The sequence below is a fragment of the Leptosomus discolor genome, chromosome 1 (genome assembly GCF_034619465.1).
Source record: "Leptosomus discolor isolate bLepDis1 chromosome 1, bLepDis1.hap2, whole genome shotgun sequence".
In the NCBI taxonomy this organism is placed as follows: Eukaryota; Metazoa; Chordata; class Aves; order Leptosomiformes; family Leptosomidae; genus Leptosomus; species Leptosomus discolor.
In genome coordinates, this window is record NC_141391.1 from 211,796,325 (window position 1) to 211,820,121 (window position 23,797).

The 23,797-nt window shown below is 43.1% G+C and overlaps 1 protein-coding gene across 1 annotated transcript in view; it reads right to left on the reverse strand.

Moving 5' to 3' along the window:
• Window positions 1–23,797, reverse strand: part of CAMK1D (calcium/calmodulin dependent protein kinase ID) — a 222,704-nt gene that overhangs the window by 22,697 nt on the left and 176,210 nt on the right. The window contains exons 4-6 of the mRNA XM_086474695.1: window positions 17,737–17,875; window positions 13,225–13,351; window positions 4,455–4,530 (exon numbers count right to left, since the gene is read on the reverse strand). Coding sequence (XP_086330821.1) covers window positions 4,455–4,530; window positions 13,225–13,351; window positions 17,737–17,875 — 342 coding nt within the window. The remainder of the gene's footprint in view (window positions 1–4,454; window positions 4,531–13,224; window positions 13,352–17,736; window positions 17,876–23,797) is intronic.

Consider the following 23,797-nt stretch of genomic DNA (forward strand, 5'->3'; position numbering starts at 1 on the left):
TCTATGACTCTATGATATGAGTATGACTAACCAGGGGCTGAGGCAGAGCATTCTGTGGCCCCGGGTACTTTTCCAGCTTTGGAACACAATGTTCAGTCCAGCTGCTGTGAATCCAGTGAAGCCTCTTGCTCTTCTTATGGTTTATATTTTTAAGTGGAACACGTACCAAAACTACCTTGTGATAAGCAGAAAGCTGAGCTCAACAATGAGGCTGTTTCAAGTTGAGAAATATTGCAACTGGAATAACAGGAAATTTCAGGCTGCTAAAATTAGTTTGTGTGAATAATGACTTCTCATGCAAAACAGGTTTTGATAAAAACTCCAGTGGTGCAGCCTCTGCAATCTGGCTGTCATTAACGAAAAGCATTAGAGACTGGCACTGAAACAAGAGTATTCTTTCCTAAGACATCCTTCACCTTGCATATCACAGAAACAAATATTTCTCTAGAGTGTTGGTGCCACAGAAACAGTTTGTTCTTCCAGTGTCATAAACTGAAGGCTTTCATGTAAGACTGAGCTTGTGTCTGGAGGCACTCAAACCACTTGCAGTAATAATAGCTCAAAGTATCTTTAATTTATGCCTGGCTTCTGTGTTGGATTCCCCTGAGTTTCCATCTTCTTAAATGACAACAGTCTGTTCAGAGTGGCTGTGAGGATTTGTGGGAGAGGTGGGGAGGTGATACAGGATGATGTGCTTGGATTGTCCTATGCATAAATACATCTCCGACTGGTTTGGGCATGTGCAAGTAGCTCCAACTGTGCTGACTGTGGAGCTGGAAATGGCGTATCTGGATGGGTGTGGTGATATATTGGAATTAAGAACTCCCGCTCAGGGCAGGATTAAGTACCAGCATTGCATCAGTGTGGCTATGCTGCTCGTGCTTGTGGCATCTCAACGCCATGCCGCACTGTGAGCACACTGGCTCTGCTACCTCCAGCAGTGTGGCACTGCTGAGACAGCAAACCTAGATGTTAAACCTCTGCCCATCACTGGTGGTATCAGACAGTCCAGCAGGGTTACTTCCTTCCAGTTTAGGGAAGGACCACTCTTCCTTTCTGTCTTTACTGTACCCCTGACATCCACATTCTTACAAGGCCACATCTGCAGTTTCTGGCTATTCCTGGAAGCAAGGATAAGATCCAGTTTAAGATTAGGACATGTGAGGTGTGGGCTGGGTTTTTAAGCTCCCATTGCAGTCAATAGAGAAGGAGTCAACAGAGACTGGAGAGTGATGCAAATGTACCATAACGCAGGTGAAACCATACTGTGAAGGCAGGGGTCTGAGTATGGAGCGGGCTGTGATCGAGTAGCCTCAGCGTGGGCAAATGGTTCTATACAACATGGTGCATTGTCTCCCACTTGGCCTCCATCTGCCACTCCAGAAGAAAGGCCACTGCAGTGCGTTACACTTGCCAAATCCACGTGGCTGTCCCAGACACCCCAGCGTGGCACTAAATGTCTAAGTGTAGGCAACTGAACAGCACATCCCGGTGAAATGACTGCTTGCATCCATCCAGGCTGGGTTGAGGTGTCCACACACAAAGACCAGTGCCACCGGAGAAGCTGCTGAATGCACAGGACCCCTGTCCCCAGCTGGCAGGTACACCATGGGGCTATGGGGGCTGTACTGACCTGCAGCCACAGCTTGAGACCGGGTGGGACACTGTAGTGACTGAAACAGCACTAAGCACCTACGTTAGGGTAACCCAAGTGAGCCCTGGAGAGCTGCTGGCTGTTAAAGGAGCTGATGGATGTAGCTCATGTGCAGAAATATTCAAGGAGGTGGTTTGATCTCAGGCCCAATCCCACCCAAGCAGTATCAGTCTGGCAAACACATTACCATGCTCCTGCTACAGCAATGCATTATTGGCATTCATTTTGACTGGACATAATACAAATCAAGTCCTTAGTACATGAAGCTCAGGAACTCTGAAAAGGTTTCCTTGTCCTGCAAACAGGACTGATTTAAGCCTTCAGGGTTGGGAATTCCCCCTACAACAAATGGGGAATTCAGATTTAAGGAGTGTGTATGCCTTGCTTGACAAGCCCAGCATATCCTGATTTGGAAAACAGAGCAGGAAACAACTGAGCTGAACCTTGCAGAAAGAGCCAGCTTGCTTAGGAAGGGGGAAGGACTATGGATGAGATATTGAAACCTTCCACCTTTTCCATGCTCAGGTTTGCTTGTGGAAAATGGTAAGTTTGGGTCAGCACACACCATCCTCATCTAAAAGAGCACTAGGGAATGATGCATGAAGCAGCCTCTGAGGTATTTTGGCATGTCTGCCGTCTTCCTCACTGCTGTAGCATGTCCAGCTGGGCTTCGCCACAAAGTCAGAATCAGCACTGTTGATTTTTCCTTTGTTATGCAAAACCTTTTTGCATTCTGCTATTGATGGTTGCTCCAAGATAAATCCATCCCCCTGCAAAGTTTTGTACTCGACAAGTTTTCAAATATTCATGTAGATTGGAAAGCCAGTCATAAAGCTAATGTTTTTAGGGAAGACTTTGTTTTAAATAAATAAACATATATGCAAATAAAGCAAGCCTTCCTATGCTACCTTAATACAAAAAAGCTATTTTGGGTAACATATAACTTATGCTCAAGACTAAATGAAAATGTAAAGAATGAACATTGCACAGAGTGGATAATACAGCAATGAGGTTTGTCCTGGCAAAAATAGTTCTATTACACCATCAAAAAGTTATTCATGTTGACAAGCCATGAAATGTTTGCATAAGGAGGAAGGGAACAAAGTAGGAATGCTTTAATGCTTTGCCTCACTGGAGCTGCTTTTTCCTTCAGTCTTGTGTAACTGTGACAGTTGTGTAAAAGGGAAAAATAAAAAAAAGGGAAAGCACTGGTAATGCAGGCATGAAAAGACATTTGTTTCTGTGGCAGTCAGAGCTACACAGCAGCTCTTGCACAAAAGGAACAGGCTTGTTGTGCTCTGCGTGGTTGCCCTGAGTCAGCCCATAGTGAAAGCCTAACCTCCTCTTGAAGACCCACATGGATAGCTCCTGCTTCAAAGCCTGCTAGGCTGTGCAGATGCAATCTACACAATCGTTATTTGAATGACATGCACAGACTCACAGACCTGAGCCCTGAGCACAGACTACCCCATCAAGATCCCATCAGACTACCCTTAAACTAGAGGGAGTCTTCCTACAGGTTCACAGACAACAAGTTCTACATTTCCTTCTCAATCCAAATATTAGCAGTGATTTCATATACTCATGCATGCAGAGATGGATTCAAAAGATGGTGCCCTTCTCTGGACAGCACTACTGACCACTGGTACCACGGTATCCCTGTGACCACAGTGGCCAGGACGCCTCTCCAGTCCTTCCAAGTGTTGTCGCTGGTGCAGGAGCTGGCTTACCTACTTCCACGGCTCAAGCAGGGAAGGTGCACCTACCTCTAGAGTACTGGCTGTCCCCTTCATGAATACAAGTCTGGATATAATGAAAAACCTTTTCCCCATGAAGGCAGTCAAGTAGTGGAGCAGGTTGCCCACAGACCTTGTGCAGTCTCCGTCTTTGGAGGATTTCAAGACCCAACTAAACAATCTAGTCTGAACTCAAGAACAGCACTTCCTGAGGCTCCCTCCAATCTAAATTACCCTATTAAGCCTTTGTGAAGAAGGGTGGCGGGTACTGAATGACGATAGATACTAAATCTCCATAAACACATGAGTTCTGAGATCTACCCACCACTTTGGAGAATGCACCAAAGTCCTGGTCCTGTAGCTTTCACAAGCAACAAATCCCCGCTCCTTTGAGCAGCAATTAGCTCCATTAGAGGTGCAAATCTCAACGAAGAATGCAGAGGCTTAATGGCTTAATAGAAGAGTGACAGAACTGACAGGGCACCAATAAGCTCACCCTCTCCTATGGGAGATGATGGTCAAATGTGTTAAGGAAAATGATCCCTCATTTTCATTAAAATTCTCAATACTTTGTATTATGTTTTGATGAGAATAATTCACTACAGTACGTGAAAAGGTCTCCCCCGCTTATCTCCCTCTGTGCTCTCCCCAGGGAACAAAAAGCCATTATGGTGATGCCTTGAGAGACGAGGCCCTTCAAGATATGCCTGTGGGCACAATGCTGTGCCCTGCTGACATGGCCAAATTCATTTCTTGTCAAAGCTAATTTGAGCAGGGGACGTAATAACTTCACTAATGTCACAACAAGCCCATACTATTGCACACCATGTAGTTCAGATGGGAGCAAGGATTTTGGCTTTTGAAGGGTCCTGGTTCATTTCCTACCACTTCTGCCCAAATTTCAGCCTTTATGTAACTGGGACATGCCCAGGATTCATGTTATCTCAGATAACAAGTGTCAGAGATTAACTTTTTTGGCCCAGACTAAGTGGCTAACTATACGTTGGGACAGCATGTTGCAGGTCCCAAAGCTGCTTGTGATTGAAAACTCAACAGATACTCACAGGATGTATGCGATGACCCCAATGGACCAGCAATCCACGGCTTTGCTGTAGGGTTTCTGGGCCAACACTTCAGGAGCTGAAAATAAAAAGCCAAACATGCATATATTACAAGACCAAACATTTGAATGTGGTCAAGAGGTAGGACCCTGAAACTCGAAGCTCCCCAAGACCTTGTGTTGCCCTCTACATACAGCCCTCGCATTTGCAGTTATCCTGATGTTTTTGAAGCTCATATTCTCACAAAGAATGGTGACACCTTATATGAAGCAAATTCCCCATTTTCTGACTCCAAGGACAGAAAACAAAACCAAGTGCAGGAAAATGCATGAGAGGCAGAGGGCCATCACCACCCTGTCAGAGGAACTTCAGGAGACTTGGAGAAAAATGAGGCCGAGCTTTGCACTGGTGCTGAGATGCACATTGACCCTGACAGCCCCACAGCTCCACCATATCGTGTTGCCAACCCGGGGATTTCAAGGGGCAACTCAGAAACTGCAGCATGTCAGGGAGGCGATAAGCTACATCTCTACATCTGCAGGAGAGGAAGGAAAGCTGTCACCACACCTTCCAACAGCTGCCTTCCAAAGCCTGCTGGATGTCAGAGGGAGTCATTTGTCCTTCTGCCTCTGGAAGTGCAGACACCTCAGAGGAAGAAACAAAAAGTAGCAGGAATTGGACACATGCACAAAGGAACTGAGCCTTCTGCCTCTGTAGCTTTCAGCCACCATAGTCTGAATTTTGCTAGAAGTGAGAGCCTGTGCACTTACTGAAACTCTCTGTGGGTCTGCTTTTCTATCTTACAGCAGTGAGAGTTAAAAAAGTGGATTTTTTGTTTGGGAGCTGAAAGTATTATGTTTTCCCTGTCGGGACCTTTCGGTGCAAATGCTTAAACCTAAATTTTAAACCCCTGTGACTCTAATCTTTCTCATGTAAAGAAGATTTTGCCTTTTTCAAAGCAAAATGTTCACAATAATGCAACAGATCACCAGTTGTGGCATTCCTATTAAACCCAGACTTGCCACGCTGGGTTTAAAAAGCACACTATTTCGTCTGAGTACTTTGGAGTTCAAATGCTGCAAAAAAATCATGAAGGGGCAAGTCCCAGCAAAAATATTTCTTTGGGGTTACACCTTTCTCTGCTAGGAGTCTTACCAACATCAAAGCAGTTAGTGACTTGAAGAACAGTGAAAAAAAATTGTGAAGCACATAAATGTATTAAAACTTGAGCCTCGCATTTAGTTGCTACATATGTTTTGGGCTACTGGTAAGGACTTTTCAAAGAATTATCTTCTTAAGCTAGACAAGCCAACAAAACTAAGGTCAAAACTGCCAGCAAAGAAGGGGACAGGAAGCAGTAACGAGAAATGGAAAACATTTTCTGGTGCTCGGGCATGAGCGCTTATAGAAGGGATTGAAGGGAAGACAGTGCACGAGGCAGATGAGGGCATCCAGGTTGCATTTCCACAAGCAGCAGAATGACGGAAAGGGTCAAGTCACACTGGGCACACATTGAAAGAGGGAATAAAATCCAGGGGAATGTGGGTAAAAATATAGCTGGCAGCCACATTATGAAGACTCTTGAAGACTGGGATATGTCCCAGTCTGCAGCACAGGGTAAATACTACCCCAATCTTCAAGTCATCCATCAAACTGGACCACTGCATGTATAAGAAATTAAAATGATGGTTCTGTCCATATATTGTTAATCCTAATACATCACTGTAATGTGTGAGTACTCCAATACCTATCCGCTATGTGCCAAAGGAGGTTTATTTCCACCGTACCTAGCATGAATGTCTCCTAACTTGGCCTTAGGTGCTTGGCAGAAACCTGCATCCCAATTCTGAGAAGCCCCTGACTCCTTCCAGGACATGGGCATGCTGCTGTAGTCTATCAAAATAAAGGTTAAAATGTTCTTACTACAATAGGGGACAGATACGTGGAAATGTAAAAGGCGTATACAGTTGGCGCTCAAAACGTAACTCTTTTCCCAACAGCTGTGTCAGGGACTGTGTGTCAGCTTGGTGCTAGTCAGTCTGGCAGGGGTGAATTTGAAGACAAAAGAACAAAGCACTGGTGAGCCACTCTATCTGTCCTGCCACTGCCTCCCAGATAACCTGGAAAACTGTGACAGTCTGGCAAATTTACATTTCTGTTTTATAAAAGAGTTGTTCCTCAAAGTTGCTCAAGACAACCTTCCCAGACACCTCTTGTGTCCCTTAATCTGACTCTTTCCTTCCTGATTCATCAAATTTGCCTCCAAGTTTTACTCTAAAAATAATTTGTGTTCGAAATGTGCATCAAATAGGGTTTGTGAGACTCAATTTCCTTCTTTGTTCCGTTCCTTGTGACTGAATTTTGTGACAAAGTATGGGGAAGAAGGGAGTTAATTTCCCCCTGTCCTTAGGTGAATAGATGTCTTCCAACTCTCCAGTCCTTCCAAATTCCCAATATTTTATTTGTGTATCTCTTCTACCTTTGACGGTCTGCTCCTGTTTGCATAATTTTCAAGACTGGTAAACATTATACATCTTATATTCCCCCAAAGAAAATATTATGCAAATGGCTCCTGAGCACCATGGATCCTAGTGAGCTCCTGACATTATACAGATATGCCACATTAACATAACAGAAAACAAATCTGAGATGAGGGGATGTGAACTATATAAAGATTCTTCCTCTTAAAACATCAAAGCTGTGCTGGGGCATTTCCTTCTGTTTTAAAGGAGTGAAGAGCACTGATAACAGACAGTTGCTGCTGCGGATGGTGGCTGTGAATCAGGTAAGAACACCACAGGATCAAGCCCAAAGCAAATGTGAGGCTATTACATCCCCTTTGGAAAACTTTAATGAAGAAAGGCAGGAGGTTTAAATAACTATTTTAAGGCCAAAAGGCTGCTTTCGATTTTTGCTCCAAAGAGCAGACATGCAACAGGAACAGAAGAACGTAGCTAAGCATCATCTGCCTCTGATATATGGAAAAGACAGAAATATTTAATGAGCTGAAAAGCAAGTCAGGGGAGCTCTTAGAAATGAAGGCAGATCAGTGCCGAGAGGCAAAAGCAGAGATGCGATGAAAAAAATCCAAGAGCTGACAGCATTAAAGGATCAACACAGATGGCTGAGGAGACAAAACAGCAGTAAGGGGAAGGGGAAAGTCAAAGCTCCCATTCCTGGCACAGAGGAAATGCCAGCTGAGCGAAAGCTTCCAGTACCGCACCTCCCCAGGGAACCACTGTGGGCTCGAATGCTACACAACAGTCATCCAGAGCCAGGGAAGTCAATGAAGCAAACCTGGACCCTTCCTCCACATCCAGGAATTGTGCTTCAGGCCAAATCAGCATTGCTACCAGCAACAGGTAAAATGCTGGGTAATGGTCCCAGGGCCTCATCCCACCTGCAGGTACATGAACATGTGCTTCCCAGGCTGGATGATCTGCTGGTTTACAGTTAGGGGGCTTTTGTTTAGTTCTGTTTTGGTTTTAGTAAGAGAAAAAAATTAAAAGGCTTGTTTCAAATGGAGGTTTTAAGAAAAGGTACAAAAGAGGAATGTTTGCAAATCTTTCAGAGCACTATGCCATTACTCCCAGTGAGCACAGCTATGCTAATAAGCTCCCTAAAAATGCAGCTGCTGGATGCCAAAAACAGCAATCCATGTTCTTGCAAGGAGCTCAAGTGATGGGGATTGCTCTGATACTTTAAGCCTGTTGAACAAACTGTACAAGTGATGAGAGTGCCTGTTCTGTATACCAGCCTCATACTTAAAAAGCAATTCTCCTTCACTCCCATGATGGTGCTACTCCCAGCAGATTTCGCTGTCTCACAAGAACTTGGTATAAAGTTATTTTCTGTGGTTTATACGCCTTCCCAAAAGCTGCATGCCAGAAGCAATGAGGCGTTTGAACAAAGGGTGATGGTTTTGAAGATCCCCATAGGAGTGACAAATCAGCAGGGACGAATAGAAAGATCTAAATAGGGTTAAAATGACCTGCTTACATTGGCAGGGACATAGCTCAGCTGGCCAAGCAAATTGGCCTGGTGAAAGCCAGGACTACTAGTTCAGCTGGTAACTACTTTAGTGCCAGTTTCCACCACGTAGGCATGTCCTGCAAGTAAAGAAGGGGAAACATAAATGGGCTGCACTGGTACAAGTTGTCCATGAAATCTGAGAGAGAAGGTGGGAAACGGGCAGAGTTTGTAAGGGACACCAAAGGGAGATAGCATCAGCCCCACTGCTTAGGACTTTTGAAGGTACCACCTCAAGAAGATGGACAGAGAGGAACAACCCTTCACCATTGAGTAGATGGCTGGATGCACGACAGGCCAACCCAGCCCCTCTCCTGAAGCCAAAGACGGTGCAAGAGCAGTGTGAGCTCCTCTGCTGCCACACAAAGTGTCTTGCTCATGGTGCAAACACGCTGAGGCATACGTAGCAGCTTCACTGCAAGACCAGAGTCCCCTTTCCACTGACTCCTGGGATGAAAACAACTCTTTCCCTCTTTCACACAGTCCTCCAGTGTTCATCTTCTTCTGGTTGGCCAAGACTTTGAAGTTTGGAGCTGTTTCAGAAGGACAGCAGGGTTTCAGTGCTCCTGTTGTCCCTATTTCATGTTCCTGAGTCAGATTTAGATAGCTGTCAGGGAACATAATGCAGCTACAGCCACATGCAAGCAAGCCCTGTTTCAGGAAACGGCAATGGAGCTGAGCAATCAGCAATTGTCACAAGCTTGTGTCAGAGCAAACCCTGGTGAGAGCACTTCCCATGCTTTATTTTTACTTTATTACTTACGTTACTAAACAACTCCTGGGGTTGCTTTTTGCTAATAAGGATATTCCAAAGCCTTTACTGAATATTATCAAGCCTTTGACTCAAAGGATACCAAATAAGACAAAATTCAACATGGAAATCTATTGCTTACTTAAATGCTTTGGTCTTGCACAGGGCTAAAAGAAATGCGTGGCTTTGATATGATCTAAAATTGCTACTGAGTTTCTGGCTAAAAACAGCAAATGAGGTGGAGTGTGCAGGAACCAACCACACAGCCAGGGTCCAGCCCAATCCCTATGACAGGGAAATACAAGAAAATTTTACTTGAAGTTGGGTTGGCACTCGGAGCAACAATTTTAAATCTCAGTAGGATTAAGATATTAGCCAGCCACAAACACAGTTCATAATTCAGCATTTCTGCAAAATGAGATCAGATTGCCTGAAGCAGGCTTTCTAATATTTTTTCAAAACTTTTCAATCCTCCTAAGTGTCTTGCAAGTCTAAGTCCCATCTGCAGAAGTAACCAAAGCTTTTGAAAGAGCAGATCTCACTGGAAGTCAGTCAGTGAGACCTAATTCCCAAATAGCCAAAATCTCTTTAGAGGAATTTGCTGAGTGACTGCAGTCACCTTCCTGTGAGTGCCCAACTTGACACACCTCAAGGATGACTCATTTCCAGGCACTTTTGAACACCTCCTTCATCAAAATCACATTCTTACAAATGGTCTCAAGCTCAGTAGCCCAAACCTATGATGTTTAAAATGATAAATCACTACTAGCTTATACATATCTTACCCGTAATCACACACAGATCGCTTAGGGTTTTGAAAACACCACTTCTCCAGATTAGATGATGGGGTGAGACCCATGCAAGCCAGTCCACACACCTAATTTGCAATAAAATGAGCTACACAAGCTGCCTCATCTTAACCAATTTAGGTGCTATCTAGAAGTTGGGCATCTAGTCACAGTTTATAACTCAGAACCCTTCCATTAGAAAGGGAGAGAGAGATAAGAGTGGTAAGCAGATAAGAAATTGGAAGACCTTTTCATTAGAAAAGGTTGTATTATCAGACCCACTCTTCAGTAAGTAAATATTTAGATTTGCATCTTAACAAAAGTGGCTCAACTAATTGGGTTAAATTATCCTAATCGTGATCTTTTCACTATATGACCAAAGTCTCTGACAAAACTCCTGAAGGAATAAGATCTCTGAACTGCTGACAGTAGTTCAATCTGCAAGGCAGAGCCTGAAAAGCTAATGTGCTAATACACTACTGGTTATGCACATTTTAGATACACTCTAATTCGTTAAGTAATACTTTGATTTTCAGAAAGAAAACATATTTTTAAAGAAGTGTAATTATAATTACACCCTCCCTTATTCAATTAATTTCTGAACCACACAAGCAGGAATTCAGTGTCTCAGGAACCCCTGGTCTTTGGAGAGGAAACTAAGAAAAGTTAAAAACTTAAACACAAAGAGTTGAAAGTATATCCTAATCCAGGAAATTAGACAGAAATGACAGGGGAGCTTGCATAGCTGCAAATACTTGGGCAGCAGACATGGTTAAGATCAGATCTGTTACCAAGTCAGAAGCTTGTCCAGCACTTTGCATAGCAGGATCTGACTGGATCCGTTTCTGGAGTTGCAGTATAAATAGTAGCAAATGCTAATGACCTCTTAACAGAGCCCTGGGTGCCGTTGACATGTGGTAGGTGCCTAATTTTTTTCCAGTAATTTAAAAGCAAAGTGGCTTAACTAACAAATAATGAACTCCTCATAGAATCATAGAAAATAGGGTGTTCTGCATATCTTTACAGGAAAAGCACCAAGAAATGCATTGTAAGTGACAGAACCCTGAGCGTTACTTCTACTCCAGGTAAAATGGCTGGGGAAAACAAACAAACAAACAAACAAAAACAACAAAAAGAGGTGGCAGACAGGACAATTCATGGGCCAGCACTATGGCATCTGTCTCCCCCAATCCAGATGAGGACACGTATTCATGTTGTGCCACTAGGAGGACGGACTCTAACTGCATCAAGCAGGTGCTGCAAATTGGAGTGACACTGGAAGGCATGAAAGCTTTCAGATGTGGACAAACTGCAGACCACGTACGCAGAAGCAAACCCATGTCTTCAGGTTTAACACTCATGAAGGCCCATTTGTGGGCATCACCACAGACTGATAACAAAAATTTTCGGTGTTTGGCAAATGTTGTCTGGGCAACGAATTACATTAAAAAAAAAATAAAATAGCAGCACTGAAGAGGAGCTGTCTCCTGTGTAAAAAAAGAAATAGAACAAATATTTAAAGAGGTTTTCTTTGTGAGAGAGGGGAAAACTCCCGTCAGCAATTCAGAAATAAGCAGCCATGACCTCTTGAACCATGATGAGTAAATCCTGTGTTCAGTAAGGTAACAACAGGCCTGGAGGCACTTGTTTAGCTATCAGTGCCCAGACCATGAGTAATGAGAGCTCTCAAACATCTCTCAAAGCACTACAATTCGTGTCACATGCTCGGAGAGCTTCCTCTCTAAAACAGCAAGTTTTCTTATGTAAATGGCTATGCTGAGAGGCCATATGAGATCTCTCAGTGTCCAAGCAGAGCTGCACGCCCTCATTTTCAGCAGCACTTCAGCAAACATCATCTGAGCTTCCCCGTGTCTTGCAGACTTATTCTAGTCAGTGCCCATTTCAGAACAAAATAAAATATGTTAATTAAAGACCAAAGAGCTGACAGCAAAAATTATGAAAATTGCTGTCTCAGCTCAATTCCTCCTAGTGCTTTGGAAGATTTCTAGTCTGGTGTGATTACACAAGACAGCTATTCAGGCTGTACAGAGTGCATCCTGACTCACATGTCTTAAAATAAAAAATTAAAAAAGATGGCTGATGGCTTCACGATGGGAAACCAGAGAAATCTGTTCCTTTTCCTGATGTTATCAGGATAGAGTGTGTCTGTGCAGCATGAAGATAATGACCAGAAAAAGGTATTCCTGGGACAAATCTGGATCACTGTGTCATAACCACATAATCTGAGTTCTTGTACCATGGTATCATCAGAGCCATGAAAACAGGTGAAGTGGCAGCTGCAAAGCAAAAGGAGCCTCTGAATGCTGGAAAATTTCAAGTCTTTTCTGACAGAAAGATTTGAGGCAAATCTATCCCTGGGGAAGCCACTGTCATTTCAGTTTCATGGATTTCATGGATACCCTACGGATTAATTTGACCATCTCAGCTGGCTAACTAGGTGTCGTAGGAGGCACAGGCTTGCTGGATCCATCTCATGCGTGAAGTCAGCCTTTTAAATAGTGTTTGCTCAAACAGACCCTGTCATCACCTGCCATATAATTCTCACACTCAGTTACTTCAGTTTTTTTAAAAGGATGCTGGTAAATTCACTGCTAATCAGTAGCCTGGTGCAATCACTACTGAATGGACAGAAGAACAAAGAATAAATGACAGGAAACAATTTGATACTGTCCAAGAAGGCCTGAGGATCTAAAGAGCTTTTGCATACTGACATGTAGGAGTCGGTAACTTAACATGGTTGTAACAGAGGATTAATGAACATGTCTGAATAAATGTAGCTCTTTCATTTTACTGTCTTCTGTCAGGGGAGTCTGGCAAATGTTATCCTTTATAATTACAATAATATGTTATATTAGGTAAAGCTTCTTGATTTTATGGGTGCTTGCATTTGAGGCTATTCTTCACATGCTCCTGATTTAGCTACACGCAGTGTCTTTGAGAACTCATTCTGCAAAGGATTAAAATCGTAAAAGTGAATCCCACAAACCCAGAGCTGAATTGCAGGATCGGGACCTGAAGGAGAAGAGCACACAAGACAAAGCACCAGCAGCTTCTGAAATCTAACAAACGTAAAATCTCACGTGCGCTATGTAGTGGCACTAGAAAACAAGTATTATTCCCTTTTCACTACATTTCTGTAATGCAGCTGGGAAGAGTGGACGGACAACATAACTGAACCTCTTACCAACATAGCCAGGAGTCCCACAGGCTGTGGACATCACATCTCCTTTACCCTCCATCTTTGACAATCCAAAGTCACTGATCATGATTTTTGACTCTTCATCCTGGCTGTAGTAAAGCAGGTTCTCGGGCTAGAAAGGAGAACAAATAAAATGGGTTTTGAATGTGTAAGTCCAGTAACAGTGTCTGTTGACTGGTGCATTGCATTTAATACAATTCTTAGTTACATCATACACTAATATAATTTGGTTCCCCCAAATCCTAAAGAGTTGCTCTTACAACCTGCATGGAGATCCTCTCCGGACTCCTGTATGGCAACTAATGGAAGAAGCTGTCACCTTGAGCTTTGAGTAACTTCCATGGGAATACAAACTTCTCCTTTGGCACTTAAAATAAGAATTAAGGCTCGTCCCTTACTCGTGAGATGTGTCTGACATATGATCACTTCAGAGTGATAAACCAGAAGGATTAATTTGAAGGCAGTTAAATATGGTAAATCCAGTTAGTGTAATGAAAATTTTCTTACACAGCATTTAGAAAAAGAAAAAAGGAAAACGGTAGGTGTTAGAGCATTACCGTATCTTCTCCACTGGAAATAAACTGTTATGAGAGGGGAAATGCCTTTACAGTTAACAGACTTTCAGCCAGGATGTTTTAGCTAAAGCCAATTAGGAAAAAATGCCACAGCACTAAGCACAGCAACTTGTTTATGCTGAGAGGAAACACGAATCACTCCACAAAGCCCTGTGACTTTATACCAACACCAGGCGGTTTGGAAAGCCCAACTAACTCCATCTGCTGCAGCATAGTCCTCCAGTTTTGAACGAGCTACTGCTACACAAAAAAGCTCTTGCTAGGTGCTGTGAGAGCACACTTCTTTCCCTACTAAATATTTGGGCTTGCAAAAAGATCCAGCAGCTGCTGGCACACTGACAGCCTGGTGGTAACGGGGTGCCATTGCACTACCCAGACCTTGGGGTCTTCATCTACAAAAGTGACGGATACCCAGTGTTTCAACATAACCCTGGTGTAGATTTCTTGCCCAGAAGCTGGTACAAACGCTCACCCACATGCAGCACATATTGTCTATCAGCCTGCTGAGTGCTTCAGGAAATGGTGAGAAGCAGTTGCGGCCATAAAACATCATCAAACTCCTTGGGACACATCCAAGCTTGGATGTGTAAGGAGGAGGAATTGCCCTAGAGCAGCACCAGCATCTATCTGCCCTCCTCTGTCCTGTGACCTCCTGTTCTGGGGAAAGAGGGGATGAAGAAACACTAGGGGGGTGACACCGCCTCCACCCTACTCTGAGGTTCCCGTTCAAGTTGAGGTTAAAGCACTTTCTGGCTCCCTGGCCCCAGTGTGAAGCCACATAGTGATGGCTTTATCCATGGGACACAGGGGCCATGAGAGGATCTACAAGCTGCAACCACAGCTGTGAGCCAGCTGAGACTGAGGCAAATAGGGAAACAATTCTGTTTGTAAAAATAATTATGAAATTGTACCATTTATGTTTCTTTCTCATGATACCTCATAAGTCCTGTGCTTTAATTGGCCATTATAATGCTGATACTCTTTTCAGGCACCATGTGAGTCAGTTTTATGCCATGATCTGCCCTTGGATGGACTTACTCTTGATTTTTACTAGTGCACTTCCGATTTGCTGAGGGGTTAGTAGAGCTGGTATTAAGGGAAATATAATTATTTCCCAACAATTTCTGTTAAATCACCTCAGGCCCCCACTTACTTATATTTAGTGAGGCCAAAAACCCCACTGATTTAAAACGTAAACGCACGTAAAACCCGTTTAAAAGAACTCTGGTTCTTCAAGCTAGTTAATTCAAGAAGTGTTAACAATGTGGCTCTGTACCAAGCAGAGCTGCTCGAGCCTTTCAGTCCTTTTGTACATCCTGGACTTCCCTGGACTTCATCTGCTGCCATCTCTTGTTATCTGCGGGCTGGGTTATTTAGATTAGAGACTTGGAGCACAGATCTGCTTTTCCCAACTACAGCAAGTACTATTTTGGTATCTGAATAACGCATAATTACAATAAATAATTGTTATAGATGTTTCAAGGGTTATATTTGTAGAGTGGATTCTTTCCCAGAGTTTCATTTTGAGGAATCACAATTTGAAACTTGCACTTATCTTGATATTTTGAGATCATAAACCGCCTTATTATATCTCTATTTTCACCATCACGGTATGTTTGTGCTAACAGAAATTCACAGCAGGTGTTCCTCATATACCATATTTTATGAGTCATTTTAACAACTGATATGGTACTGACAAAGACTTGCAAATGAAAAAAAGTGAAAAAGAGCTAGTGGTTCCCTCAAAATACCACTGGAGAAGGTTGGTTTGATCTAAATTCAGCATGTCCTTACACAAACTCTGAAAGTAATTTGTAGATGAAGCCACTTCCCAATTACCAGATCTTATACTTTATTATAGGAACTTTAAAATAAGATTAATCTGTTTTAAAGTGAGAGCCACAGCCTTCCTTTAAATTATGAAGACAGGGATATTAAGAGCTTGTACAATGGAGTATCTGAATTAAGAGGACTCAGACCTCCCTCCAAAACCACTGGTGGCAGAAAGAAGCCTGAAGTTATTTCCTGCAAATTGAACCAAGGAGAAAGCTGGTCATGTTAAAATACTAAACAACACTTCCATACTGAAATGCAGTGGAACTCTAATAAATATGAGAATATTTCTATGTACTTCAGCATAAGAGCAGGAAATGAACGGGAACTGAGGGCAACACATGAAGACTGTAGGAGATGGAAGACTAATCAGTGCCTCCTTACAGAAAACCCATTATTTGGGACTGTTAGGACCAAACTGCACAAGACTGAGGAGGAAATACTATTTGCGGACATCAGTGTATATTTTCCTTCAGTTGATTCAAGGTTTTGCCTTAAAAGTGTGCTAAACCAGTGCTTTAAAAAAATGCTTCTACCTTCTATTATTCTACTCTATCTATTGAAGCAAAGATCATAGGATGCTCACTTCTGGCAGAGGTGTACAGGACTGCAGCAAGTCCCTTGCAGCAGTAAGGTGTGCAAAAGCTCGCAATCCCACAGGAACAGCCCACACACGGCCAAAAGATTGGCATCTGGAGTCGAAGAGCAACAGAAGGAAATGGCTGCATTGAGGCTGTTACAGAACAAGGCCATGTCTGCCTGTCCTGGGCACTGCTGCCCCTTGGAGAACTCTGGTGCTGGTGGTTACATCGGTAATGGGCTCTACCTTGGCTCCGCTGCATCATGTTTTGGGAACAAGCCTGTGTGAGGTAAAATTTATTATTTTACATCACACAGCATTTCATATCAGCACTGATTTTGGAGGAGCTAAAAATAAAATAAATTGTATCTCTCGTCACCACAATTTTTCATCCATCTTAAGGCATAGCAGCGAGGTCACATTCCTGCCACTACAATCTTTGCTAAGAGAAGTTGCCAAAAATTGCAAACGTGCAGTTTAATATTAGACTATATTAAAAATACAATTAATTTAAAAATTGTGTTTAAGAAGTAAAAAACAGAAAAAAACTTACAACTTCTTTGTGTCTCTTGACTCTATTATTGTTCATTAAGCCTTTACATAATATGACCCATTTAACCAAATTCCACTCTCTTTACATGGGGCCAATTCAAGGCCACAGCATCAACATCCAAGGAAACTCTTGTTTGGAGCATCCCTCCAAAACACAATTAAAGGTGTTATTTCACTCACTGAATTCTTCATTTCTGGCAGCAAACTTTGGTAGAATTACCTAGCTCAGGAACTGAACCCACAGTTTTCTTTTGACATTTGTATCTTTTTCTAATGTATTCTGCTAATTTATTACTTAAGATACTAAAGATGGGGAGGTTTAGCTGTGTGTTACGAAAACCAAGACTTTCTGCTTATCTTAATGACAGTTTAAGATACTGGAAAGAAACAACACAGAAATAATGTTTTGGCATTTTTTTACCATAAAAGCTGAGAGGTTTTGATGTGATAACATGGTACAGCTGAAAGGAAAATTATCTAAAAATCACATTGGCACACACTGTTCCTTAGAACAATCCTTGCTGTTAACAGTGTCTCTAAAAACACTGGTCCAAATAGCATGGTAGGAAATAACTCAGCTTTCCTACACTATTTATTGTCACTAATTATTACATAGAAGTAAATATAGCACAGCAAATCTGCAAGATACTTTACAGCAGTAAACACATCCCAGCTGAGATGAGTCTCCTGCCTTAATGTAACATTTTGGGTCTTAATGAATGATTTTTTCCCCACATCCTATATGCAAAACTCCCATTGTAACAACATTGATTGCAAAGTCCTCATTAAAAGCAATTACAATGGGAGGGTATGGAGCCTCCAGAGCATCCCTCTTACAGTAAAACCTTACTGAAACAGCCAGTCCCAGTAGAGGCTGGACTTACATGTGTTAGACTCACGTAATTATGCAACCTTCATTAACATTGCCTGGAGGACCGAGTCACGCTGTGGTCGTACCTTGAGGTCCCTGTGCACGATGCCCATTCGGTGCAGGTAGTAGACAGCATCCAGGACCTGCCGGATCAGGGTGCTGGCATCCTTCTCGGTGTAGAACCCTTTCTCAACGATGCGGTCAAAAAGCTCTCCCCCAGACACTCTGGAAAACACGATGGGATGCAGAAGTGAGGACATGCTTTGTAATCTGCTTTCTATCCTCACTAAAAGATGGTCAAGGCCACGCACTAGCCACAGGCAGTCCAAGCACACATCCATCTGGAGCTCTGGGGGCTCTCACACTGTCCCAACAAGCACTGGATTTTGGTTTTCTCATAGTCCAAGGACTAGCCATGCTATAATGGAAAATAAAATCCACCAGACATCAGAGATGGTCAAAGACTCACTAGAACCTGCAGAGGGAAATCACAACTATACCCCAGCAAGAGCCAGGGGAGCAGACATGGGTTTCTACACTGTCCCATCCTAGGGAGATTTGTATAGGCGAATTTGGTCTGCCCTTCTCGCTGGTGCTGGCCCGCTGAGGTTGTAAGGCTCCCTACTAGCATGATCCCTTAGGGTTCACTTTTCGCTCCACCGACCAAGGCTTGGGTTTTGCCCTGGAGGAATGGTCCCATTCTCCTTTCCCCACTGGCAAGTGAAACGCATACAGTAGTTGCTGCCAGTACCTATAGAGTGTTAGTTTATTAAAGGACTCTGTGTCTCTGGCAATTTTAAATTGCTCTCAGAGGTCTCTCCACTTTTCTCATGCAGGTACATTAATTTATCAGCAGCCACAAACTCTTTAGGCAGAGCACGGCCTCTGCCCGGCACTGGCAGCAGACAGTTATTGATGAAGGAGAGCAGATTATCAGCACAATTAATCACCAGATGACACAGATGGAGAAAGGATTCCACAAATCAAAGAGGAAAGAAAATAAAACCTTGACATCCCACTATTTAATATCTGCTATATTATGCTTTTCCTCTGCCCTGCTAGAAATAACACATTCGGAACCCAATCTTAAATAAAGAATGGACACATTAAAACTCCCTGGAGGAGCATCTAGGGAAACAAAAGAGGAAAGAAATGTCTGAGTAATTGAAATAATAAAACTGTCAGCAAAAAACTGCCCTACTAGGGTAAATAAAAGACTTCCATTTTAACAAGCAAAACCTATTAAAAAATAAAATGTATGTGATACATTTTTTCAGCAAGTTGCACCACTTAGCATATCATAAATAGCACAGTAAAACTTTCTTTAAAAACAAACCTAATAAAGGGAAAATAATAAACGATTACAGTCATTAAATACATATGGACTGGGAGCTTGCCATTATATGAACACTAGTTAATTCAGCCACTCCAAGCAATAATCTGCTTGAATAATGCCATGAGGTCACTTCCTAGGGAAGTTTGGAGCCTGAATGGGAGAGAAGGCTACCACTAAAAATGAACACATTCAACTTTGAAAACGAAAAGCAACCTTCGAAGAAAAAAAATAACTCAGATAATCCTATTAAGTGTTAGGCAAACAAAGCAAATAGCTTGCTAAAATATTGGCATTAAACTGAAACTCTGCCGTAAAGGTGAAGTTCACCCAGGGTGTGCAGTCCACCCTGGCCCTATCAGCAGCCCCAGGGCTTGCTGCTTGCTCCTGGCAGAGGGAGGCTGGAGCAGCAGCGGTGGGCTGACAGGGGGCAAGGGAAAGCTCTGGTACTGTACTGAATTGGAGAGCCCCTGACTCATGGCGCAGTGGGAAGGAGGCATGGCAGGTAGAGGCTGCGCTGGCAGAAGTGCCAAAACACAACCACCTGCTCTGAGATGACGCCCTGAACACTGCACAAAGCAACTTGAGTTAAAACCCTTTCTTTCCTAGTTTCTCATATCAGGAGTGGTATTTCTCATATCTATCTATCTATAGATGTATATGTATAGATGTGGTGTTGCTCCAAGCTCCTCTCAGCCCTACCCTTTGCCTGACCCATTGCATGCCTTGCCAAGGAAGAACGGAAGAATGGTCACACCTCTGCCTCGCCGTTCACTGAAGGCAGACACGGTTTTATTGAATCTGGCTCCTATTAGCTGACTGTCTTTTTATATTTCCCCTGCAGCCCTTTTGTTTCCTGTGGATTGATTGTACTGAAAACTGAGCCCACGCAGTAATTAATGACTGAATACAGCACATTTCCCCGTGAAAATGCAGTGTGTGCTGTTTTGCAATTTCATAGTTACTTTTGTTATATTCAAGAGGTGGACTGCTTTAGTAGATACTGATTTACATCACGTGCTTTCCTGCACAAGGACTCTCTCCTTCAATGTTTGCAGAGAGTATACTTCCACAAAAATTTTTTCATTAAAATGACAAAATTTCCCTCCATGCGAGCTCACTCTTAAGCTTCATTCTTTAATCAAAAGCTTTTCTTAGTCAAATTTAGTCCAGTGGATCTACTGTACCCAGGCTCAATCTGTTTATAATTTTATTTCAACACACGGAAAATATTTGCAACCTCTTAAATGATGCATTGCAAACCAGACCTTAATCCAAGGACTCAGGAGGAACAGCTGGTAAATTTGCAGCCACTTGCTTATTCAGAATGTCAACAGCATCCCAGGAACATGCGAGTCAAGGGACTCGTGCTCCTATTTATTTGCACAGTGACTCTGCATGGGATTTTCATTACATATTTGCACTCACCTATAGAGTCACCCTGCTGTGGGCAAGTCATGGCTGTGGTTCACCTCCCAGGGATGCTTTGCAACTTAGCACCCAAGGCCATGCCTACTTTCCATATGGATCTTATGTCCATATGGCTTTTCTCCTCCAAAATAGGGTTAACTCAACTGTAATGTCATTGGGAATGCTGCGTGGTGCCCAAGGACTGACATAAGTCAGTGCTGTTCCAGGAGCAAACCAGCAAGGGCAGCTGTGGGAGAGCATTTGAGCTCTAAACTCATGATGGAGATGTGGTCTGTTTGTCGAAAGCCAGTCTGGATCACAACTGCCTCTACACTGTTGAGACAGGGCTGGGCATCCTGCTCTGAACAGACCTGGGTACTCACAAAGCCCTATTGCAATTTGTTTGTTCTAGTCTTTACTATTCTGGGATAATTTGTTTAATTTGTTGGTTGTTTTTTTTTTTTTGATGGCAGCACCACCTTTGCCTTCTCTATGGCAATTGCACAGGAGGCAGAGTTGAAACTGCAGGCAGTAAGAGCAGAATTAGGTCTTTCTCTTAAATTTAAGACAAAATTTTGTGACCATAAAGAGAGGGTAGGAGGGATTTCTCATTAGGGAAGAGGACTGCTGGCACTGGCTCATGGAGCTGGACACACTGTCCCAAACAACAGCACAAGGAACCTTTTTCCCCTGCTGATTTCAATCTTGGTTCCCACCAAAGAAGTAGTCAATGGAGGAGTAGCCAAGTGCAGTTACTTGAAAAGCATTTAATCCTGGGAACAGCTAAAGTATCATGCTGTGATCCAGAGTAGCATTAGCCCTGCCTGGGGACTCAGAGCTGGGCAAAAATCAGCAAAGTGGCCACAGTTGCATCTTCTGCATGAATGCCTGCTGGGACTGCCTGCAAGGCGTGGGCGGCTCCATCCCTCAGTCCTTGCTCAGCTACTGAACAGTGGCTCTCCTGTGGTTCACCAAGCAGCATAGGGAAAGGCCAGCCCTTGAAGAAGGGCTGAGCTGAGCTGGCTGTCTACTTTGCACATGGACACCCCAGCGTATGCTCTGCCTGGCTCCAGGAATACAGGAAACGATTTCAAAACAATGCCCAGAAGATTCATTGAGTTTAGAACGAAAAACTCCCAAACCCAGCCATAAATAAGAATACCTTTCATTTCTACTGCATCTTTTACCTCAGGCTACGTGCCTTTAGTACATATCATTTCTATCAATGTGAGGCAGGCCAGAACAAATATTATTTCTATTTTCTCATTGCAGGAAATAGAGAAATACAGAAACTCTCAGTCCTGACCCAGTGAAACAGCCAGAACGCACAGCAACGTCCTCTTGCACAAGCCCTACCCCACTAAGAATCATAGAAATATAGAGTAATTTAGGTTGGAAAAGACCTTTAAGATCATCAAGTCGAACCATTAGTCTAACACTGCCAAGTCTACCACTAAACCATGTCCCTAAGCATCACATCTACACGTCTTCTAAATACCTCCAGGGATGGTGACTCAACCACTTCCCTGGGCAGTCTGTTCCAGTGATTGACAGCCCTTTCAGTGAAGAAATTTTTCCTAATGTCCAATCTAAACCTCCCCTGGCACAGCTTGAGGACATTTCCTCTCATCCTGTTGCTTGTTATTTGGGAGAAGAGACCGATCCCCACCTCACTACAACCTCCTTTCAGGTAGCTGCAGAGAGCAATAAGGTCTCCCCTCAGCCTCCTCTTCTCCAGGCTGAACAACCCCAGTTCCCTCAGCCGCTCCTCACCAGACCTGTTCTCCAGACCCCTCACCAGCTTCGTTGCCCTTCTCTGGACACGCTCCAGCACCTCAATGTCCTTCTTGTAGCAAGGGGCCCAAAACTGCACCCAGCATTCAAGGGGCAGCCTCACCAGTGCCGAGTAGAGGGGCACGATCACGTCCCTACTCCTGCTGGCCACACTACTGCTGAAAGACACAAAACCCAATTTGAAGAGGGGCAGTAGGACACAACTTGACCATATGAAAAAAGAGACTTTATCTGCAATTCCAATGGGGAGACACAGATTGCACTCTGGTTTCAGGGTTTCCAGAGATAAAACTTTCTGGATCCAGTGTTTCATTAAGAAGACTTCATGTATCGCTCACGCAGATGCTGCAAATCTTTCAGAGGATCTAGCCTTGTGCTGGAGTTTGCAGTAAACTCCTACAGACCTCTGCTCTGCGGTCAGCTCTAATGAAGATGAACAAGGAAACAGAGACAGATGCTACAAACAGAATCGCTGTCCATTGTTATATTTTAAATATTTTCTTTTCCTGGCTCAATTTGTGGATTTTGCCTCTTGTGTCTTCCCAATTTCGTGTTTAAATATAGATCCAAACCTCCAGCACAGGCTGCCACACTGAGTGTCTTAGTTTAGGATGGGTTTCAGAAAACTTTGAAGACACGAATGTTTTTGTGTATATGGATGATCTAGCTCATTATTTGGGCTCTGTCTGGGCACACTAATGGCTGAACACCCTGCACAGAACCTGAAAGGACCTTGCAGTTCTCATTAGAGTCAAAGGAGAGCTCACTCTAACAGTTTCCTAATAATTATTAAGGCTTAGCTTAATTAATAATAAGGGTTGGTGTCAGTCCTTGTCACTACACAGTTTCTGTATTTTTGCAATTTTTGATTTACAGGCATAAGGTGGGAGAGATGAGGAAACATTTCAGCATTAGTATTACACTTTTACTTTACATTAACCCATTTCACCACCAAGTTCATCAGGAAAGAGCCAAATTGATAAACAAAAAGAAAACAGCCCCTGCTGCAGGTACGGAGAAAGGACATGATCAACCTTTTTTTGAAGCAACTAATTCTTTTGCAGTATTATCAGGAAAGCAGAACGTGCAGAGTTTCAAAGAAATGCTTTGACTAAAGATGAGCACCAAACAAAACCGCCCTTATAATTTAAGCCTCCTAAACTCGTAAACACAAACCAAGAGCCAATCTTTCTGGATTTCTGACATTTTTGCCAGCAGTGTGAAACCTCCACCTGCGCGTTGCAGGTCACTCTACCAAGTACCTGCCAGACCTCCACCGCAGCGGGGCTGCCTGGCGAGGGACATCCCTACATACATTAGCCTTCAGGTAAATAAATACACAAATAAAAGAACAAATAAATGCTGGAATTAAAAAGATGTTATTCATATATTGATATTAATGCACTCATGTTACCCTGTCTTTCTCTTGCTGGTACCACCTGTGTGTACAGATATACCCTCTCATTTATTCACCCCTGCATCCCCCATTGTTATCAAGTGTAGGAACCTTTCTGCTTGTTTTAAGAGCTTGAAAAATTACACCCTTTGAAATATCACTTTGACTTCTTTGCCATTTGGCAAAACATTGATGTTTTTCTTTCCTATCTGTT